This window comes from Scyliorhinus canicula, chromosome 25 (assembly GCF_902713615.1).
Source record: "Scyliorhinus canicula chromosome 25, sScyCan1.1, whole genome shotgun sequence".
Lineage (NCBI taxonomy): Eukaryota > Metazoa > Chordata > Chondrichthyes > Carcharhiniformes > Scyliorhinidae > Scyliorhinus > Scyliorhinus canicula.
In genome coordinates, this window is record NC_052170.1 from 22,237,606 (window position 1) to 22,256,142 (window position 18,537).

The 18,537-nt window shown below is 54.5% G+C and overlaps 1 protein-coding gene across 1 annotated transcript in view; it reads right to left on the reverse strand.

Annotated features, from left to right (window-relative positions):
- LOC119957015 (asialoglycoprotein receptor 1-like) overlaps window positions 1-16,638 on the reverse strand; it is a 62,375-nt gene extending 45,737 nt beyond the window's left edge. The window contains exons 1-2 of the mRNA XM_038784599.1: window positions 16,503-16,638; window positions 3,991-4,122 (exon numbers count right to left, since the gene is read on the reverse strand). Of these exons, the coding sequence (XP_038640527.1) occupies window positions 3,991-4,122; window positions 16,503-16,638 (268 nt within the window). The remainder of the gene's footprint in view (window positions 1-3,990; window positions 4,123-16,502) is intronic.
- Between the last annotated feature and the right edge of the window lie 1,899 nt (window positions 16,639-18,537).

Sequence of the window (18,537 nt, forward strand, 5' to 3'; positions counted from 1 at the left end):
AAAGGACATCGCTGCTAGACTGGGCCTGTGGCAGGCGGTGAGGGAACCAACAAGAGGGGGAAAAGCTAGGGGACGAAGAGTTATGACGATAAGGCGGGAAAGTGGAGTTGAGGATCATCATATTAGTCATGGTCTCATTGAATGGCGGACCAGACTCGAAGGGCCAAATGGCCTAATTCTGCTTCTACATCTGATGCTTTTAATGTATCCTCACCTATTGCAGTTGCACCTGTCCATGACAGTGATCATAGAATCGCTACGGTGCTGAAGGAGGACATTCAGCCCATCGAGTCGGCACCGACCCGATGAAAGAGCACTCTGCTTGGGCCCAGTCGCCCGCCCCATCCCCGTAACCCTACCTAAAATGCACATCTTTGGACACTAAGGGGCAATTTATCATGGCCAACCCACCTAACTTGCACACCTTTGGACTGTGGGAGGAAACCGGAGCACCCGGAGGAAACACACGCAGACACGGGGAGAATGTGCAAACTCCACACAGATGGTCACCCAATGTTGGAATTGAACTCGGGTCCTTGGCGCTGTGAGGCAGCAGTGCTAACGCTGTGCCACCAGAAGTGACCAACATACAGTCTTTGTGGAAATGACGTTGTGTCTTCATACCGTCCATAGTGTTGTGTGACGCTACCATCGTGCTCAATAGGATAGGTTCTGGAGCCGAGATCTGGGCAGTTCCAAACTAGACATTCATGAGGTGCTGTGGGCCATCAGCAGCAGCAGAATTGCATTCAATCTGCAACCTCATGGCTCGGCATGTCCCCCTCTCTACCAGGGCCGGCTCAAGGCACCGGCAACTCGGGCAGTCGCCCGGGGCGCCATGTGCTAGGGGGCGCCAGAGACTCGGGTCCCGCGCATGCGCAGTTGGGCAGGTGCCAACCAGCGCATGCGCGGTGGCCGCCCTCCCCCAGGGCGGCCCCCCGCTCTCCCCCAGGGCGGCCCCCCGCTCTCCCCCAGGGCGGCCCCCCCCGCTCGGTCCGCTCCCCCCCGCCCCCCCCCCGCGGGTCCGCCCCCCCGCGGGTCCGCCCCCCCCCGCCCCCCCTCGGGTCCGCCCCCCCGCCCCCCCCCTCGGGTCCCCCTCGGCCCCCCCCCCTCGGCCCCCCCCCTCACCCCCCCCCCCCCTCGGCCCCCCCCCCCCCCCAAGGGCGCCGAAGTTCAGCTTGCCCGGGGCGCCAGCAACCCTAGGGCCGGCGCTGCTCTCTACCATTACTACTAAGCCAGGGAATCACTCCTGGTTCAATGAAGAGAGCAGAGAGCATGCCAGGAGCAACATCAGGCACACCGAAAAATGAGGTGAAGCTATAGCACAGGACAACTTGTGTGTCAAACAGAATAAGCAGCAAGTGATAGATAGGGGTCAGCAATCCCACAACCAATGGATCAGACTGAAGCTCTGCAGCCCTGCCACGTCCAGCCGTGAATGGAGGTGGACGATTAAACAAGTCACTGGGGGAGGAAGACATGTGCTCCAGAACTTGCTGCACCCCTAGCTAAGCTGTTCCAGTGCATCTAAAACACTGGCACCTACCCGGCAATGTGGGAAAATTGCCCAGGTGCGTCCGGTACACAAGAAACAGGATAAATCCAACGCGGCCAATTACCGCCCGATCAGTCTACTCCCGATCAATAAAGTGATAGAAGAGTGATAGACTGTGCCATCAAGCAACACGTACTCAGCAGTAACCTTCTGACTGGTACTCAGTTTGGGTTCCGCCCAGGGTCACTCAGCTCCCCACCTCCTTGCAGACTCGGTTCAATCATGGACAAAGGAGCTGAATTCCAGAGGTGAGGTGAGAGTGACTGCCCTTGACATCAGGGCAGCATTTGACCGAGTGTGGCATCAAGGAGCCCGAGCTAAACTGGAGCCAATGGGAATCAGGGGGACAATTCTTTGCTGGTTGGAGTCACATTTGGCACGGTTGTGGGTGTTGGAGGTCAATCATCTCAACTCCAGGTCGTCACTGCAGGAGTTCCTCAGGGTAGTGTCCTAGGCCCAACCATCTTCAGCTGCTTCATCAATGACCTCCCTTCCATCATAGGGTCAGAAGTGGGGATGCTTGCGGATGACTGTACAATGTTCAGCACCATTCGCCATTCTGAAGTAGCCCATGTCCAAATGCAGCAAGACCTGGACAATTTGGGGCAGCAGGGTAGCATGGTGGTTAGCATAAATGCTTCACAGCTCCAGGGTCCCAGGTTCGATTCCCGGCTGGGTCACTGTCTGTGTGGAGTCTGCACGTCCTCCCCCTGTGTGCGTGGGTTTCCTCCGGGTGCTCCGGTTTCCTCCCACAGTCCAAAGATGTGCGGGTTAGGTGGATTGGCCCTGCTAAAATTGCCCGTAGTGTCCTACAAAAAGTAAGGTTAAGGGGGGGTTGTTGGGTTACGGGTACAGGGTGGATACGTGGGTTTGAGTAGGGTGATCATGGCTCGGCACAACATTGAGGGCCGAAGGGCCTGTTCTGTGCTGTACTGTTCTATGTTCTATGTTCTAATATCCAGGATTGGGGCTGACAAGGGGCAAGTTACATTCGTGCCACACAAGTGCCAGGCAATGCCCACCTCCTTCAAGAGAGGATCTAACCATCGCCCCTTGACATTCAATGGCGTTACCATCGCTGAATCCCCCACTATCAACAGCCTGGGAGACTGCTGGGGTTCCCCAACACTAAATTTAACAGCATTTAAATTTCAATCAATTGACTACAAGAACAGGTCAAAGGTTAGGAATTCTACAACGAACAACTTTACAAAATGTATTGTCATCTGAGAGTACCTTTAAGAAATGGGTGTTTAAGAAAGGTACATTTAGGAAATGGAGTTGCTCGTGTTACTGGTGTGATGTCAGAGAGTGGGTGGAGCTGAGCTCCACTTCTGCTTTTTAGTTTCAGTTTGAGAAAAAGCTTGGCTGTGTCTGTGTTTCTCAGTTAGCTGCATCTGGAGTTTAAACAAGAGCTGTATTGCTGTTCTCGGCCTACAAAGACTATAATTTGGTGAATTCAGAATTATAAATGTTTTCAGTAGTGAATGTAAACCCTGATGTGCTTCTGTTTAAAGGTTTGTTAAGTCTTCTGGGTGTTAAAAGGACAGCATAGGGCAGTGCCGGTAGCATTGTGGTTAGCACAATTGCTCCACAGCTCCAGGGCCCCAGGTTCGATTCCCGGCTTGGGTCACTGTCTGTGCGGAATCTGCACGTTCTCCCCGTGTGTGGGCGGGTTTCCTCCGGGTGCTCCGGTTTCCTCCCACAGTCCAAAGATGTGCAGGTTAGGTGAATTGGCCATGCTAAATTGCCCTTAGTGTCCAAAATTGCCCTTGGAGTTGGGTGAGGTTACTGGGTTATGGGGATAGGGTGGAGGTGTGCGGTTGGGTAGGGTGCTCATTCCAAGAGCTGGTGCAGACTCGATGGGCCGAGTGGCCTCCTTCTGCACTGTAAATTCTATGATCATACAGATTACTTAGTGTTGTATTCTTTGGTCGGTGTATTTGAATTGATGGTTGCTAAGATGTTCACTGTACATTTTAAAAAGGTTAACTTGAGTTCATAGAATAAACATTGTTTTTCTTTAAAAAAATACTTTTCCATTTCTGCTGTACCACCCCTGTAGAGATGGCCGTGTGCTCCCCACACCACAATCTATTCAAAGTTGTGGGTCAGGTGAACTCCATGATACACTTTGGGGTTCTCTAAACTCTGACCCACAACAATATTCTTTCATTCTCAGGATAGCTAAATCCTCTCCCTCTCTTCCCTCCCTGTCCCCTCCCACTCCCGCGCTCTTCGTATCCATCCTATTGCCTTCCTCATCCCCGCCACCTCCATTTTCCCATCCCCGTCCCATCGCTGTCCCATCAGCTTTCCCACTGATTCCCAATTCTCAACCTTTACCCGCCATTCCTCTTTTCGTTCCCCCTCTCACTCCCTTTCCCGCATCACCGACTTCCATTCCCTCCTCCTCCGCTCCGCTGGACACTTACCTCCGGTTGGTCCCTCCTGGGTGCCATCTCGGTGGGCATCGTCGGCTGTCCAGATGGGAGAGGAGTAAAAAAAACGGAGATGTGAGTGACAGAATGCAAATAGAAGCAGACACGAAACATCACTCTTTCCTGCTGTTTATGTGAATGGTGTTTATATAAATCAGTCCAGGAGCAGTGGCAGAGAGCTTGGAATGAAACACAGTTGGACTCGGGCCCCGGAATGATCCTTTCTGACATTCCCGTTGCTGAAATCGGACTTTCTGACTCAGGCAGGGCAATGATTGGGAGGTTCTTTCGGATTCATTCCCCAGGGAGTGGGCTGTGGATCTCAGCGGTATTATCAGGATTTACTGCCCACCTTAGGGGCATTGAGCGTCCTCAGGAATGCCAGCGACTCCTGCCAATCCCACTCCCCCCACCCCACCACACGCTCACATGCACACACACACACAATTGCACACACACACACACACACACGCGCACACACTCACATGCACACACTCACACATGCACACACACACACACACAATTGCACACACGCACACACTCACACACACTCACACGCACACACTCACACACACCCATTCACGTACACACATTCATACACACACACTCACATGCACACACACGCACACACTCACACGCATACACTCACACACACCCATTCACGTACACACATTCGTACACACACACTCACATGCACACACACACACACAATTGCACACACGCACACACACACACACACGCAATCACACACTCACATGCACACACTCACACACACACCCATTCACGTACACACGTTCGTACACACACACTCACATATCGAAACCCACACACATGCTCACATGCACACACTCACACACACGCACACACACAAGAACACATACTCACATCTGCACACACTCACACACGCGCACACACTCACACGCACACACTCACACACACACCCATTCACGTACACACGTTCGTGCACACACACATCTACCGAAACCCACACACTTACACACACGCAGACAGGAACACACAACCACACACACGCACACCCACATACTTAAACATACACACACATAGATACACATGCACACACATACACAGGCATACACACACACTCACACACAGACACAAGCACATATGCACACACTCACAGACACACACTCATAATAATAATAATAAGCGCTTATTGTCACAAACAGGCGTCAATGAAGTTACTGTGTAAAACCCCTAGTCGCCACATACCGGCACCTGTTCGGGAAGCCGGTACGGGAATTGAACCGGCGCTGCTGGCCTTGTTCTGATTTACACTCATATGCACAAACGCACACACTCACGCACGGACACACTCATTCATGGTCACACTCACACACATCCACACACACTCACATGCACACACTCTCATACAAACACACACACACACACAAACTCACACACATGCTCAGACACTCACATACACACACTCACACACACACTCAGATGCACGCCCCCACACACACTCACACACACACTCACATACACACACTCACACACACTCACATACACACTCAGATGCACGCCCCCACACACGTACACAGGCGCCAGAGCCTTTCTGTAAAGCAGTGTATAGAGATCTCTTTCTCAAACATGTAAAGGTCATATTCCTCTGTGCCACTGGTATTTAATGTGGATTGGGAGCTTAGATGGGTTTTTCTTCCTTGTTGTTTGTGTGGGAATAAAGATAGCAGTTAACAGTTTTGTATTCACTGTATCGAGTAGCTTAAGTGGGTCGGTGCAGACTCGATGGGCCGAATGGCCTCCTTCTGCACTGTATGTTCTATGTTTATTATTTAAGGGGCAGTTATAAGTTATTTTATGGTGTGATCTTGAAGATATTTTAATACTGTGTTGATAATAAAGTTTGTTTTAATATACCATGTCCTTATTTATTTGTGTAATCACTCCTGGAGCGAGATCTCCTTTTCTCACAGACTTACAGAATTAAAGTGAAATATTGGGGCAGCATGGTAGCATGGTGGTTAGCATAAATGCTTCACAGCTCCAGGGTCCCAGGTTCGATTCCCGGCTGGGTCACTGTCTGTGCGGAGTCTGCACGTCCTCCCTGTGTGTGCGTGGGTTTCCTCCGGGTGCTCCGGTTTCCTTCCACAGTCCAAAGATGTGCGGGTTAGGTGGATTGGCCATGATAAATTGCCCGTAGTGTCCTAATAGTAAGGTTAAGGGGGGGTTGTTGGGTTATGGGTATAGGGTGGATACGTGGGTTTGAGTAGGGTGATCATTGCTCGGCACAACATCGAGGGCCGAAGGGCCTGTTCTGTGCTGTACTGTATTGCGGTTTCTGTCCAGTATCTGTGCCATTGTTGGGCTCTGCTGTGGGATTGTAATAAGATGCTTCCCTGGAGCTCATGATACTAACACTTAAAAGCCGGCCTGGATTGGGATGGGCATGATCGGTAGGGACTGTTTACGTTGCTGCCTTTACTTTCGTTTTCCTAATAATCCTTCCCTTGTGTGACCTCTTCGGAACCCCTGAAGATTTTACACTGGTCAAAGAGTCATTACGGGACAGAAAGAGGCCATTCGACCCGCTGTAACCATGTTATCGCACTGGTAGCAGATTCGGTCCAGCTGAGTGTCTGGCTTGGCCACTACAGAGGGGCGTTCAGGGTCAAACAGGTCGGCCTGGGTCTGGAGTCACATGTAGGCCAGACCGGGTAAGGACGGCAGATTTCCTCATCTCGAAAGGACAATTTGGGTTTTGATGTCAATCTGACATTTTCATGCTCACTTTAACTGAGTTTAGCGTTGATCGGGCTGATGAGAGTCGGAAGCGGGCCCAGCGGAAACAAAGCAGGCGGTTTTGTGCTTTAAGCGGTCAATGGAACGCACATTTAGGTGGCCGCGTCTGCTTCTGCAGTTGGGGGGGGGGGGGGCGGGTGATTGGCCCAGGCCACCGTTAAGTTCTAACTCCAATCTCAATCCAGGGCTGAAACAAAATGTACAAATGTGTCTGGGGACTGAAGCCTGTGCTCGATTGGGCTGTCTGGGCACGCTCCCCGCTGCCCAACACGCCCCTCCCCCCACCCCGGCCTAGCTGAGGCCTTCCCCAGAGCGTGCCTCACGCTGGATGGCCATTGGCTGGCCCGCTGACGTGAAAGTGCGCTTACGGGGCTGAACCTGTCGAGTGGGCCCGGTGAAAAACTCCATTCCAGGTTTTCCCTCCTCGATTTTGTGATCGGTAGATGGCAAATTCCCCAAACTGCCTCGCCGGGCATTGAAGTCACATTTTCGAGATGATTCGCCAGGTCTATGGATTACAAATTCGCCCCGCCCCCTCCCCCCCCTCTCCCCCCTCCTCCCCCCCCTCCCTCCTCCCCCCCATCCCCACCCCGCCCCTCGTTAACCCTGCTACTTAATATAAATCCAGGATGGTGTATAATGTTTCTCAGCCGTGCAGATGCACATTTACTCCTGTTCAGCTCCCACTGGGGAGTTACTCAGATCGCATTTCAGGCACGTTGTCAAATGGGTTCCAGATGGTAACGGCAGGATGAGAAACATTTGAAAAATGTCTCATTCCCCCCCACACAGGACTGTTCTCGGTGAGTCACAGACATGGCTCGACCAGAGGAGCCTCTGTAAATTTGGCAAGCGACGGGGGTGGGGGGGGGGGGGGGGGGGGGGGAGAGGGGCGGGAGACATGTGTGGGAGAGAGAGAGAGAGAGGAAGCCCAAAGATGAAATGAAAATTGCTCATTGTCACGAGTAGGCTTCTAATGAAGTTACTGTGAAAAGCCCCTAGTCACCACATTCCGGCGCCTGTCCGGGGAGGCTGGTACGGGAATCGAACCGTGCTGCTGGCCTGCCTTGGTCTGCTTTCAAAGCCAGCGATTTAACCCAGTGAGCTAAACCAGCCCCTTAGGTTAGGTGGATTTACAGGGATGGAACAGAAGAGTGGGACTCGGTAAGGTGCTGCTTCAGAGGGTTGGTGCAGGCTCGATGGGCCGAATGCCCTCCTTCAGCACAGTAGGGATCCTATGGATGAAGGGGAGGGTGGGTGGGGGGGGTGGGGGGAAGGTAAATGGGACATAGGAGTGGAGTACGAGGCATGGTGGCAGTGTGAAGAGACTGGGGTGGGAAATGGGGAGAGGCGGAGAGAAATGGGCAGCACAGTGGTAGCATTGTGGACAGCACAATTGCTTCACAGCTCCAGGGTCCCAGGTTCGATTCCGGCTTGGGTCACTGTCTGTGCGGAGTCTGCACGTTCTCCCCGTGTGTGCGTGGGTTTCCTCCGGGTGCTCCGGTTTCCTCCCACAGTCCAAAGATGTGCAGGTTAGGTGGATTGGCCATGCTAAATTGCCCTTAGTGTCCAAAATTGCCCTTAGTGTTGGGTGGGGTTACTGGGTTATGGGGATAGGGTGGAGGTGTGGACCTTGGGTAGGGTGCTCTTTCCAAGAGCCAGTGCAGACTCGATGGACCGAATGGCCTCCTTCTGCTCTGTAAATTCTATGATCTATGAGAGAGGGAGGAAAAAAAGGGAGTGGCAATGGGAGAGGGGGAAGGAGGGGTGTGAGTGATAGGAGGAGGGGGAGGGAGGGAAGGACAAGGGGAAGATGGAGTGGTGAGGGGAGGGAAAGAGTGGGATGAAGAGTGGAGGAGGGGTAGAGTGGGGGGGAGGGAGTGGGGGAGAGAGGGATGAAGAGTGGGGGAGGGGGAGAGCGGGGCAGGGAGTGGGGGAGGGGGAGAGAGGGAGGAAGAGCGGGGAGGGGGAGAGCGGGGGGAGGGAGAGAGAGGGATGAGTGGCAGAGGGGAGAGCGGGGGAGGGAGTGGGGGAGGGGGAGAGAGGGAGGAAGAGCGTGGGAGGGGGAGAGCGGGGGAGGGAGCGGGGGAGGGAGTGGGGGAGGGAGAGAGCGGGGGAGGGAGATAGAGGGATGAAGAGCGGGGGAGGGGGAGAGAGGGATGAAGAGCGGGGGAGGGGGAGAGCGAGGGAGGGAGTGGGGGAGGGGGAGAGAGGGATGAAGAGCGGGGGAGGGGGAGAATGGGGGTAGGGAGTGGGGGATGGGGAGAGAGGGATGGAGTGTGGGGGAGGGGGAGAGCAGGGGAGAGAGTGGCGGAGGGGTAGAGCGTGGGAGGGAGTGGGGGAGGGGGAGAGAGGGATGAGTGGCGGAGGGGAGGGAGTGGGGAGGGGGAGAGAGGGATGGAGTGTGGGGGAGGGGGAGAGCAGGGGAGAGAGTGGCGGAGGGGGAGAGCGTGGGAGGGAGTGGGAGAGGGGGAGAGAGGGATGAGTGGCAGAGGGGGAGGGAGTGGGGAGGGGGAGAGAGGGATGGAGTGTGGGGGAGGGGGAGAGCGGGGGAGAGAGTGGCGGAGGGGGAGAGCATGAGAGGGAGTGGGGGAGGGGAGAGAGGGATGAGTGGCGGAGGGGGAGTGCGGGGGAGGGAGTGGGGGAGGGGGACAGAGGGATGAAGAGCGGGGGAGCGGGAGAACGGGGGAGGGAGTGGGGGAGGGGGAGAGAGGGATGAGTGGGGTCGGGGAGGAGTGGGGGAGAGAGTGGGGGAGGGGGAGAGAGGGAGGGAGTGGGGTCGGGGGGGAGTGGGGGAGAGAGTGGGGGAGGGGGAGAGAGGGAGGGAGTGGGGGAGGGGGAGAGAGGGATGAGTGGGGTCGGGGGGGAGTGGGGGAGAGAGTGGGGGAGGGGGAGAGAGGGATGAGTGGGGTAGGGGAGACAGGGATGGAGTGTGGGGGAGGGGGAGAGAGGGATGGAGTGTGGGGAAGGGGAGAGAGTGGGGGAGGGGGAGAGAGGGAGGGAGTGGGGGAGAGGGAGAGAGGGATGAGTGGGGTCGGGGGGAGTGGGGGAGAGAGTGGGGGCGGGGGAGAGAGGGATGAGTGGGGTAGGGGGAGAGAGGGATGGAGTGTGGGGGAGGGGGAGAGAGTGGGGGAGGGGGAGAGCGGGAGGGAGTGGGGGAGGGGGAGAGAGGGATGAGTGGGGTGGGGGAGAACGGGGGAGGGAGTGGGGGAGGGGGAGAGAGGGATGAGTGGGGGAGGGGGAGAGAGGAAGGGAGAGCGGGGGAGGGGGAGAGCGGGGGAGGGAGTGGGGAGGGGGAGAGAGGGATGGAGTGTGGGGGAGGGGGAGAGAGTGGGGGAGAGAGTGGGGAGGGGGAGAGAGGGGGGAGTGGGGGAGGGGGAGAGAGGGATGAGTGGGGTGGGGGAGAATGGGGGAGGGAGTGGGGGAGGGGGAGAGAGGGATGAGTGGGGGAGGGGAGAGAGGAAGGGAGAGCGGGGGAGGGGGAGAGCGGGGGAGGGAGTGGGGAGGGGGAGAGAGGGATGGAGTGTGGGGAGCGTGCAGAGAGGGATGGGGTGTGTGGGAGGAGAGTGGGATGGTGATTGGAGTGTGGGAGAGGGAGAGATGGGAAGGGATGAGCAGAATGGGGATGGAGGAAGGGGAGAGAGAGAGAGAGAGACAGAGAAAGGAGGCTTCGGGCCCAGCACGGAGCTTGATTTTGGGCTGGGGCCGGATTCACCCATTGCGCCTGGGTCCGCGCTGGGCGCAATAGAGTCGCTGAAACACGTCTGGAGTTTTAATTCTCCTCAGCGATTGCTGACGAACCCTTCTTTGAGTTCTTTTGATGACGATACAGAACTGTTAGTGACTGGACATTGGTACTGTGTACCCGAACCTGCCTGGACATCTTTGGGTGCCCGAGGAGAGGTTTCTGCTGGATCTTCCAATCCTGATCACTGCCCATTGCCCCAGTACAAACAGAGAGTGACCATTCGGCCCACAGAGCCTGTGTCAGCTATGCCAGCGAGTTAAGCCCACTCCCCCCCCCTTCCCCAATGCCCAGCAACTTTCTTTCGCTCCTTGTTCATGCCAAGTCTCTTGGTGCCAAGTCACTAAAACATTTCTTTCCCCCTCAGGCAGCGTGTTCTAGATCGTAAAATCTCACTGCGTAAAATAAATTCTCCTCAGCTCCCCCGTGGATATTTTGGCAATTGTGTTGCCGAGCCTCCTTGCCAGCGTCATTTTGGCAAACGTTTGGACAAGCAAGAGAGAAGAAATAATCTGGTTCAAACTACAGAGGTCTCTTTGTTAAAGACGCACCTCCCCCAGGGATTCTGCGTGAACAGATTTCACAGCCTCAGGAAGGCACGAGAGGGAAGATTGAGAATCGAAAGGAGGGACAGGAAGGAGACTGAGGGGCCGCAACATGGGGCAAGCAGAGAGAGATGGCAGTGGGCCGAATGGCCTCAGATATCTGCGGGAGAGTACAATCCAGGGTTCCAGTGATGGTCCCTGTAGCTGAATAACCACTCTCATAGGCAGGTGTTAAAATGACCCCGGGGGAGGGGAGGTACCGTGCGTTATCGAGGCTCGAGCTCCGGGAGGTCATCTGGAGGAGGGGGGGAAGGGTAGGTTTTGAAAACCCAGCGAGCAATATAGCAATTTCCAAGAGTTTTCCAACTGCCTTTCCCACGGGAATAATAATAATACTACTATTACTACAAATAATAATAATAATCGTTTTTATAAAAAAGAGAAATACAGCACAGAACAGGCCCTTCGGCCCACGATGTTGTGCCGAACTTTTGTCCAAGGTTAATCATAGAATTTTGGACACTAAGGGCAATTTTTCATGGCCAATCCACCCAACCTGCACATCTTTGGACTGTGGGAGGAAACCGGAGTACCCGGAGGAAACCCACGCACACACGGGGAGGATGTGCAGACTCCACACAGACAGTGACCCAAGTCAAAATCGAACTTGAGACCCTGGAGCTGTGAAGCAATTGTGCTATCCACTATGCTACCGTGCTGCCCTTGAGAAGTTAATCTACACTCCATTATTCTACCCTAATCCATGTACCTATCCAATAGCCGCTTGAAGGTCCCTAACGTTTCCGACTCAACTACTTCCACAGGCAGTGCATTCCATGCCCCCACTACTCTCTGGGTAAAGAACCTACCTCTGACATCCCCTCTATATCTTCCACCGTTTATCTTAAATTTATGTCCCCTTGTAATGGTGTGTTCCACCCGGGGAAAAAGTCTCTGACTGTCAACTCTATCTATTCCCCTGATCATCTTATAAACCTCTATCAAGTCACCCCTCATCCTTCTCCATTCTAATGAGAAAAGGCCAAGCACCCTCAACCTTTCCTCGTAAGACCTACTCTCCATTCCAGGCAACATCCTGGTAAATCTCCTTTGCATCTTTTCCAAAGCTTCCACATCCTTCCTAAAATGAGGCGACCAGAACTGCACACAGTACTCCAAATGTGGCCTGACCAAGGTTTTGTACAGCTGCATCATCACCTCACGGCTCTTAAATTCCATCCCTCTGCTAATGAACGCTAGCACACCATAGGCCTTCTTCACAGCTCTATCCACTTGGGTGGCAACTTTCAAAGATCTATGAACATAGACCCCAAGATCTCTCTGCTCCTCCACATTGCCAAGAACCCTACGTTAACCTTGTATTCCGCATTCACATTTGTCCTTCCAAAATGGACAACCTCACACTTGTCAGGGTTAAACTCCATCTGCCACTTCTCAGCCCAGCTCTGCATCCTATCTATGTCTCTTTGAAGCCGACAACAGCCCTCCTCACTATCTACAACTCCACCAATCTTCGTATCATCTGCAAATTTACTGACCCACCCTTCAACTCCCTCATCCAAGTCGTTAATGAAAATCACAAACAGTAGAGGACCCAGAACTGATCCCTGCGGTACGCCACTGATAACTGGGCTCCAGGCTGAATATTTGCCATCCACCACCACTCTCTGTCTTCTATCGGTTAGCCAGTTTGTTATCCAACTGGCCAAATTTCCCACTATCCCATGCCTCCTTACTTTCTGCACAAGCCTACAATGGGGAACCTTATCAAATGCCTTACTAAAATCCATGTACACTACATCCACTGCTTTACCTTCATCCACATGCTTGGTCACCTCCTCAAAGAAGTCAATAAGACTTGTAAGGCAAGACCTACCCCTCACAAATCCGTGCTGACTATCCCTAATCAAGCAGTGTCTTTCCAGATGCTCAGAAATCCTATCCCTCAGTACCCTTTCCATTACTTTGCCTACCACCGAAGTAAGACTAACTGGCCTGTAATTCCCAGGGTTATCCCTATTCCCTTTTTTGAACAGGGGCACGACATTCGCCACTCTCCAATCCTCTGGTACTACCCCTGTTGACAGCGAGGACGAAAAGATCATTGCCAACGGCTCTGCAATTTCATTTCTTGCTTCCCATAGAATCCTTGGATATATCCCGTCAGGCCCGGGGGACTTGTCTATCCTCAAGTTTTTCAAAACGCGCAACACATCTTCCTTCCTGACAAGTATCTCCTCGAGCTTATCAGTCTGTACAACACTGTCCTCTCCAACAATATGGCCCCTCTCGTTTGTAAATACTGAAGAAAAATACTTGTTCAAGATCTCTCCTATCTCTTCAGACTCAATACACCATCTCCCGCTACTGTCCTTGATCGGACCTACCCTCGCTCTAGTCATTCTCATATTTCTCACATATGTGTAAAAGGCCTTGGGGTTTTCCTTGATCATACCTGCCAAAGATTTTTCATGCCCTCTCTTAGCTCTCCCAAATCCCTTTCTTCAGTTCCCTCCTGGCTATCTTGTATCCCTCCAGCGCCCTGTCTGAACCTTGTTTCTTCAGCCTTACATAAGTCTCCTTCTTCCTCTTAACAGACATTCAACCTCTCTTGTCAACCATGGTTCCCTCACTCGACCATCTCTTCCCTGCCTGACAGGGACATACACATCAAAGACACGCAGTACCTGTTCCTTGAACAAGTTCCACATTTCACTTGTGTCCTTCCCTGACAGCCTATGTTCCCAACTTCTGCACTTCAATTCTTGTCTGACAGCATTGTATTTACCCTTCCCCCAATTGTAAACCTTGCCCTGTTGCACACACCTATCCCTCTCCATAACTAAAGTGAAAGTCACAGAATTGTGGTCACTACCTCCAAAATGCTCCCCCACTAACAAATCTATCACCTGCCCTGGTTCATTACCAAGTACTAAATTCAATATGGCCTCCCCTCTGGTCGGACAATCTACATACTGTGTTAGAAAAGCTTCCTGGACACACTGCACAAACACTACCCCATCCAAACTATTTGATCTAAAGAGTTTCCACTCAATGTTTGGGAAGTTGAAGTCACCCATGACTACTACCCTGTGACTTCTGCACCTTTCCAAAATCTGTTTCCCAATCTGTTCCTCCACATCTCTGCTGCTATTGGGGGGCCTATAGAAAACTCCCAACAAGGTGACTGCTCCTTTCCTATTTCTGACTTCAACCCATATTACCTCAGTAGGCAGATCCCCTCGAACTGCCTTTCTGCAGCTGTTATACTATCTCTAATTAACAATGCCACCCCCCCCCCCACCTCTTTTACCATCCTCCCTAATCTTGTTGAAACATCTATAACCAGGGACCTCCAACAACCATTTCTGCCCCTCTTCTATCCAAATTTCCGTGATGGCCACCACATCGTAGTCCCAAGTACCGATCCATGCCTTAAGTTCACCCACCTTATTCCTGATGCTTCTTGCATTAAAGTATACACACTTCAACCCATCTCCGTGCCTGCAAGTACTCTCCTTTGTCTGTGTTACCTTCCCCACTGCATCACTACGTGCTTTGGCGTCCTGAATATTGGCTTCCTTAGTTGCTGGACTACAAATCCGGTTCCCATTCCCCAGCGAAATTAGTTTAAACCCTCCCGAAGAGTACTAGAAAACCTCCCCCCCAGGATATTGGGGCCCCTCTGGTTTAGATGCAACCCGTCCTGCTTGTACAGGTCCCACCTTCCCCAGAATGCGCTCCAATTATCCAAATACCTGAAGCCCTCCCTCCTACACCATTCCTGCAGCCACGTGTTCAACTGCACTCTCTCCCTATTCCTAGCCTCACTATCACGTGGCACCGGCAACAAACCAGAGATGACAACTCTGTCTGTCCGGGCCTTTAACTTCCAGCCTAACTCCCTAAACTTGTTTATTACCTCCACACCCTTTTTCCTACCTACATCGTTGGTACCAATGTGCACCACGACTTCTGGCTGCTCACCCTCCCCCTTCAGGATCCTGAAGACACGATCCGAGACATCCCTGGCCCTGGCACCCGGGAGGCAACATACCTTTCGGGAGTCTCGCTCGCGACCACAGAATCTCCTATCTATTCCCCTAACCATTGAATCTCCTATTACTATTGCTTTTCTATGCTCCCCCCTTCCCTTCTGAGCCCCAGAGCCAGACTCAGTGCCAGAGACCTGGCCGCTGGGGCCTTCCCCGGTAGGTCATCCCCCCCAACAGCATCCAAAACGGTATACTTGTTTTGAAGGGGAACGGCCACGAGGGATCCCTGCACTGTCTGCCTGTTGGTTTTCTTTCCCCTGACTGACCTGATTGTCACAAGTAGGCTTCAATGAAGTTACTGTGAAAAGCCCCTAGTCGCCACATTCCGGCGGCTGTTCGGGGAGGCCGGTACGGGAATTGAACCCGCGCTCCTGCTGGCCTTGTTCTGCATTACAAGCCAGCTGTTTAGCCCACTGTGCTAAACCAAAATATCTCTCCCTTCAGATACCATTGAGAGGGTAACGGCGATCACAAGATTAATCCTCCTCTACCTGTGAGGCTCTTTCGAAAGATCTTTCTTTGTCCACCACAACCTCATGGAGTCAGAGGGTCTGACAGCACAGAACGAGGCCCTTCGGCCCGCCGTGTCTGCACCAGCCATCGAGCGCCTATCTATTAGCTCACTGGGCTGGACGGCTGGTCCGTGATGCAGAGCGAGGCCAGCAGCGCGGGTTCGATTCCCGTACCGGCTGAGGTTATCCACAAAGGCCCCGTCTTCTCAACCTCGCCCCTCAGGTTAAATCACCACCAGTCAGCTCCCCCCCCCCCCCCCCCCCCCCCCCCCCCCCCCCCCTCCCCCGCCAAAGGGGAAAAGCCGCCCATGATCAACTGGGACTACGGTGATTTTACTTCATTCTAATCCCATTTTCCAGCACTTGGTCCGTCGTCTTGTCTGCTCTGGCGTCTCGAGTTCTCGTTGAAATACATCTTCAATGTGGTGGGGGTTCCTGCCTTGACCACCCTTTCAGGCAGCGAGTTCCAGATTCCCAGCATCCTCTGGGTGGCAAAGGTTTTTCCTCAAACCCCCACCCAATCTCCTGCCCCTTACCTTAAATCTACGCCCCTTGGTTATTGACCTCTCAACTAAGGGGAAAAGTTACTTCCTACCCACCCTATTGCTGTCGCCCAGAATTTTGTACGTCTGAATCACACCCCCCTACAGCCTTCTCCGCGCTCAGGAAAACAACCCCATGCTAACCCCAGCCTCTCTCCATAGCTGAAACTCTGCTGCCCAGGCAACATCCTGCTGAATCTCCTCTGCACCCTCTCCAGTCCCATCACATCCTTCCTATAGTGTGCTGACCAGAACTGGACACAGTACTCCAGCTGCGGCCTAACCAGCGTTTTATGCACCTTTACCACCCATCTTTCCCCTCAGCATCTGAATTTCTAAATCATGGTTTCCTATTCCGAGCCGAGGAAATTCCAACTCTATCTTCCTCATCTTGGCCAGCGAGAGTTTATCTGGTCTTAGATTTAACCAGTGTCTCTTCATCGCGCGCGTGACTTGTCCAAGATATCTTGGCTGTTTTCCACAAAAGGCCACAAATCTACATGTTTTTTTTTAAATTTAGAGTTGCCAATTATTTTTTCCAATTACGGGGCAATTTAGCACAGCCAATCCACCCAGCCTGCACATCTTTGGGTTATGGGGGTGAAACCCACGCAGACACGGGGAGAATGTGCAAACTCCTCACGGACAGTGACCCAGAGCCGGGATTCGAACCCGGGTCCTCAGCTCCGTAGGCAGCAATGCTAACCACTGTGCCACCGCGCTGCCCCAAATCTACGTGTTTGCGTCCTTCTCTGAATTGCTTCACTGATCACCCACACCCTCCTCATGTACGTCTGAAGGAAATGGCAGTGGGATTAAGCTATTTGGCCCTTGAGCCTGTTCCGTTTGAGTTGGTGACCTTTCTCATTGTTTTTCCTCCATGGCCGCCCTCTCTACACGATGTAAACAAGCTGTTAACAGGGCAGCATGGTAGCATAGTGGTTAGCACTGTTGCTTCACAGCTCCAGGGATTCAGGTTCGATTCCCGGCTGGGTCACTGTCTGTGCGGAGTCTGCACGTTCTCCCCCGTGTCTGCGTGGGTTTCCTCCGGGTGCTCCGGTTTCCTCCCACAGTCCAAAGATGTGCAGGTTAGGTGGATTGGCCTTGCTAAATTGCCCCTTAGGTTAGGTGGGGTTACTGGGTTATGGGGATAGGTTGGAGGTGTGAGTTTAAGTGGGGTGCAGACTCAATGGGCCTCCTTCTGCACTGAAAATTCTATGATCCTATGATCGATGAAGCTCCCCAGGTGACAAGATTTGTCTCCCTCTCTGACCTTTCCCCTCTCCCCTGTGACCTTACGCTCTGGTAATGGGCTCTCCTTAACGGATAGAGGGCGATGCCAAACCGTTCCGCACCCCCCCTCCCCCTTCCTGATAAACATGTTCCTGTTGGCTCCGGTTCCCCTCCATGAATGGGGGGGGGGGGTGGGGGGGGTGGGGGGGGAGTGGGGGGGGAGGGGAGGGGGGGGGGAGGGGTGGGGGGGGAGGGGAGGGGGGGGTGGGGGGGGGAGGGGAGGGGGGGGTGGGGGGGGTGGGGGGGAGGGGAGGGGGGGGTGGGTGGGAGGGGAGGGGGGGAGGGGGGGGTGGGGGGGAGGGGGGGGTGGGGGGGAAGGGAGGGGGGAGGGGAGGGGAGGGGAGGGGGGGGTGGGGGGGAAGGGTGGGGGGGAAGGGAGGGGGGGGGGTGGGGGGGGGGGGGGGAGGGGGGGGTGGGGGGGGGGAGGGGGGGGTGGGGGGGGGGGGAGGGGGGGGGTGGGGGAGGGGGAGGGGGGGGGTGGGGGGGGGGAGGGGAGGGGGGGTGGGGGGGGAGGAGGGGAGGGGGGGTGGGGGGGGGATAGAGGGCGATGCCAAACCGTTCCGCACCCCCCCTCCCCCTTCCTGATAAACATGTTCCTGTTGGCTCCGGTTCCCCTCCATGAATGGGGGGGGGGGGGGTGGGGGGGGTGGGGGGGGAGTGGGGGGGAGGGGAGGGGGGGGGGGGGAGGGGTGGGGGGGGGAGGGGAGGGGGGGGTGGGGGGGAGGGGAGGGGGGGGTGGGGGGGGAGGGGAGGGGGGGTGGGGGGGGGAGGGGAGGGGGGGGTGGGGGGGAGGGGAGGGGGGGGTGGGTGGGAGGGGAGGGGGGGGAGGGGGGGGTGGGGGAGAGGGGAGGGGGGGGTGGGGGGGGGAGAGGGGAGGGGGGGGTGGGGGGGGGAGAGGGGAGGGGGGGGGCAATTAGAGATTTCAAGGCCAGGATTAGTCCTTTTGTTTTGTATGGGTGTGGAGCAAAGGAGGGAAATTGTATCCATCAGCCCTGATCAAATAAAATATGGAACGGGCCAGAGGGACAGAATGGCCTCTCCCGTCTA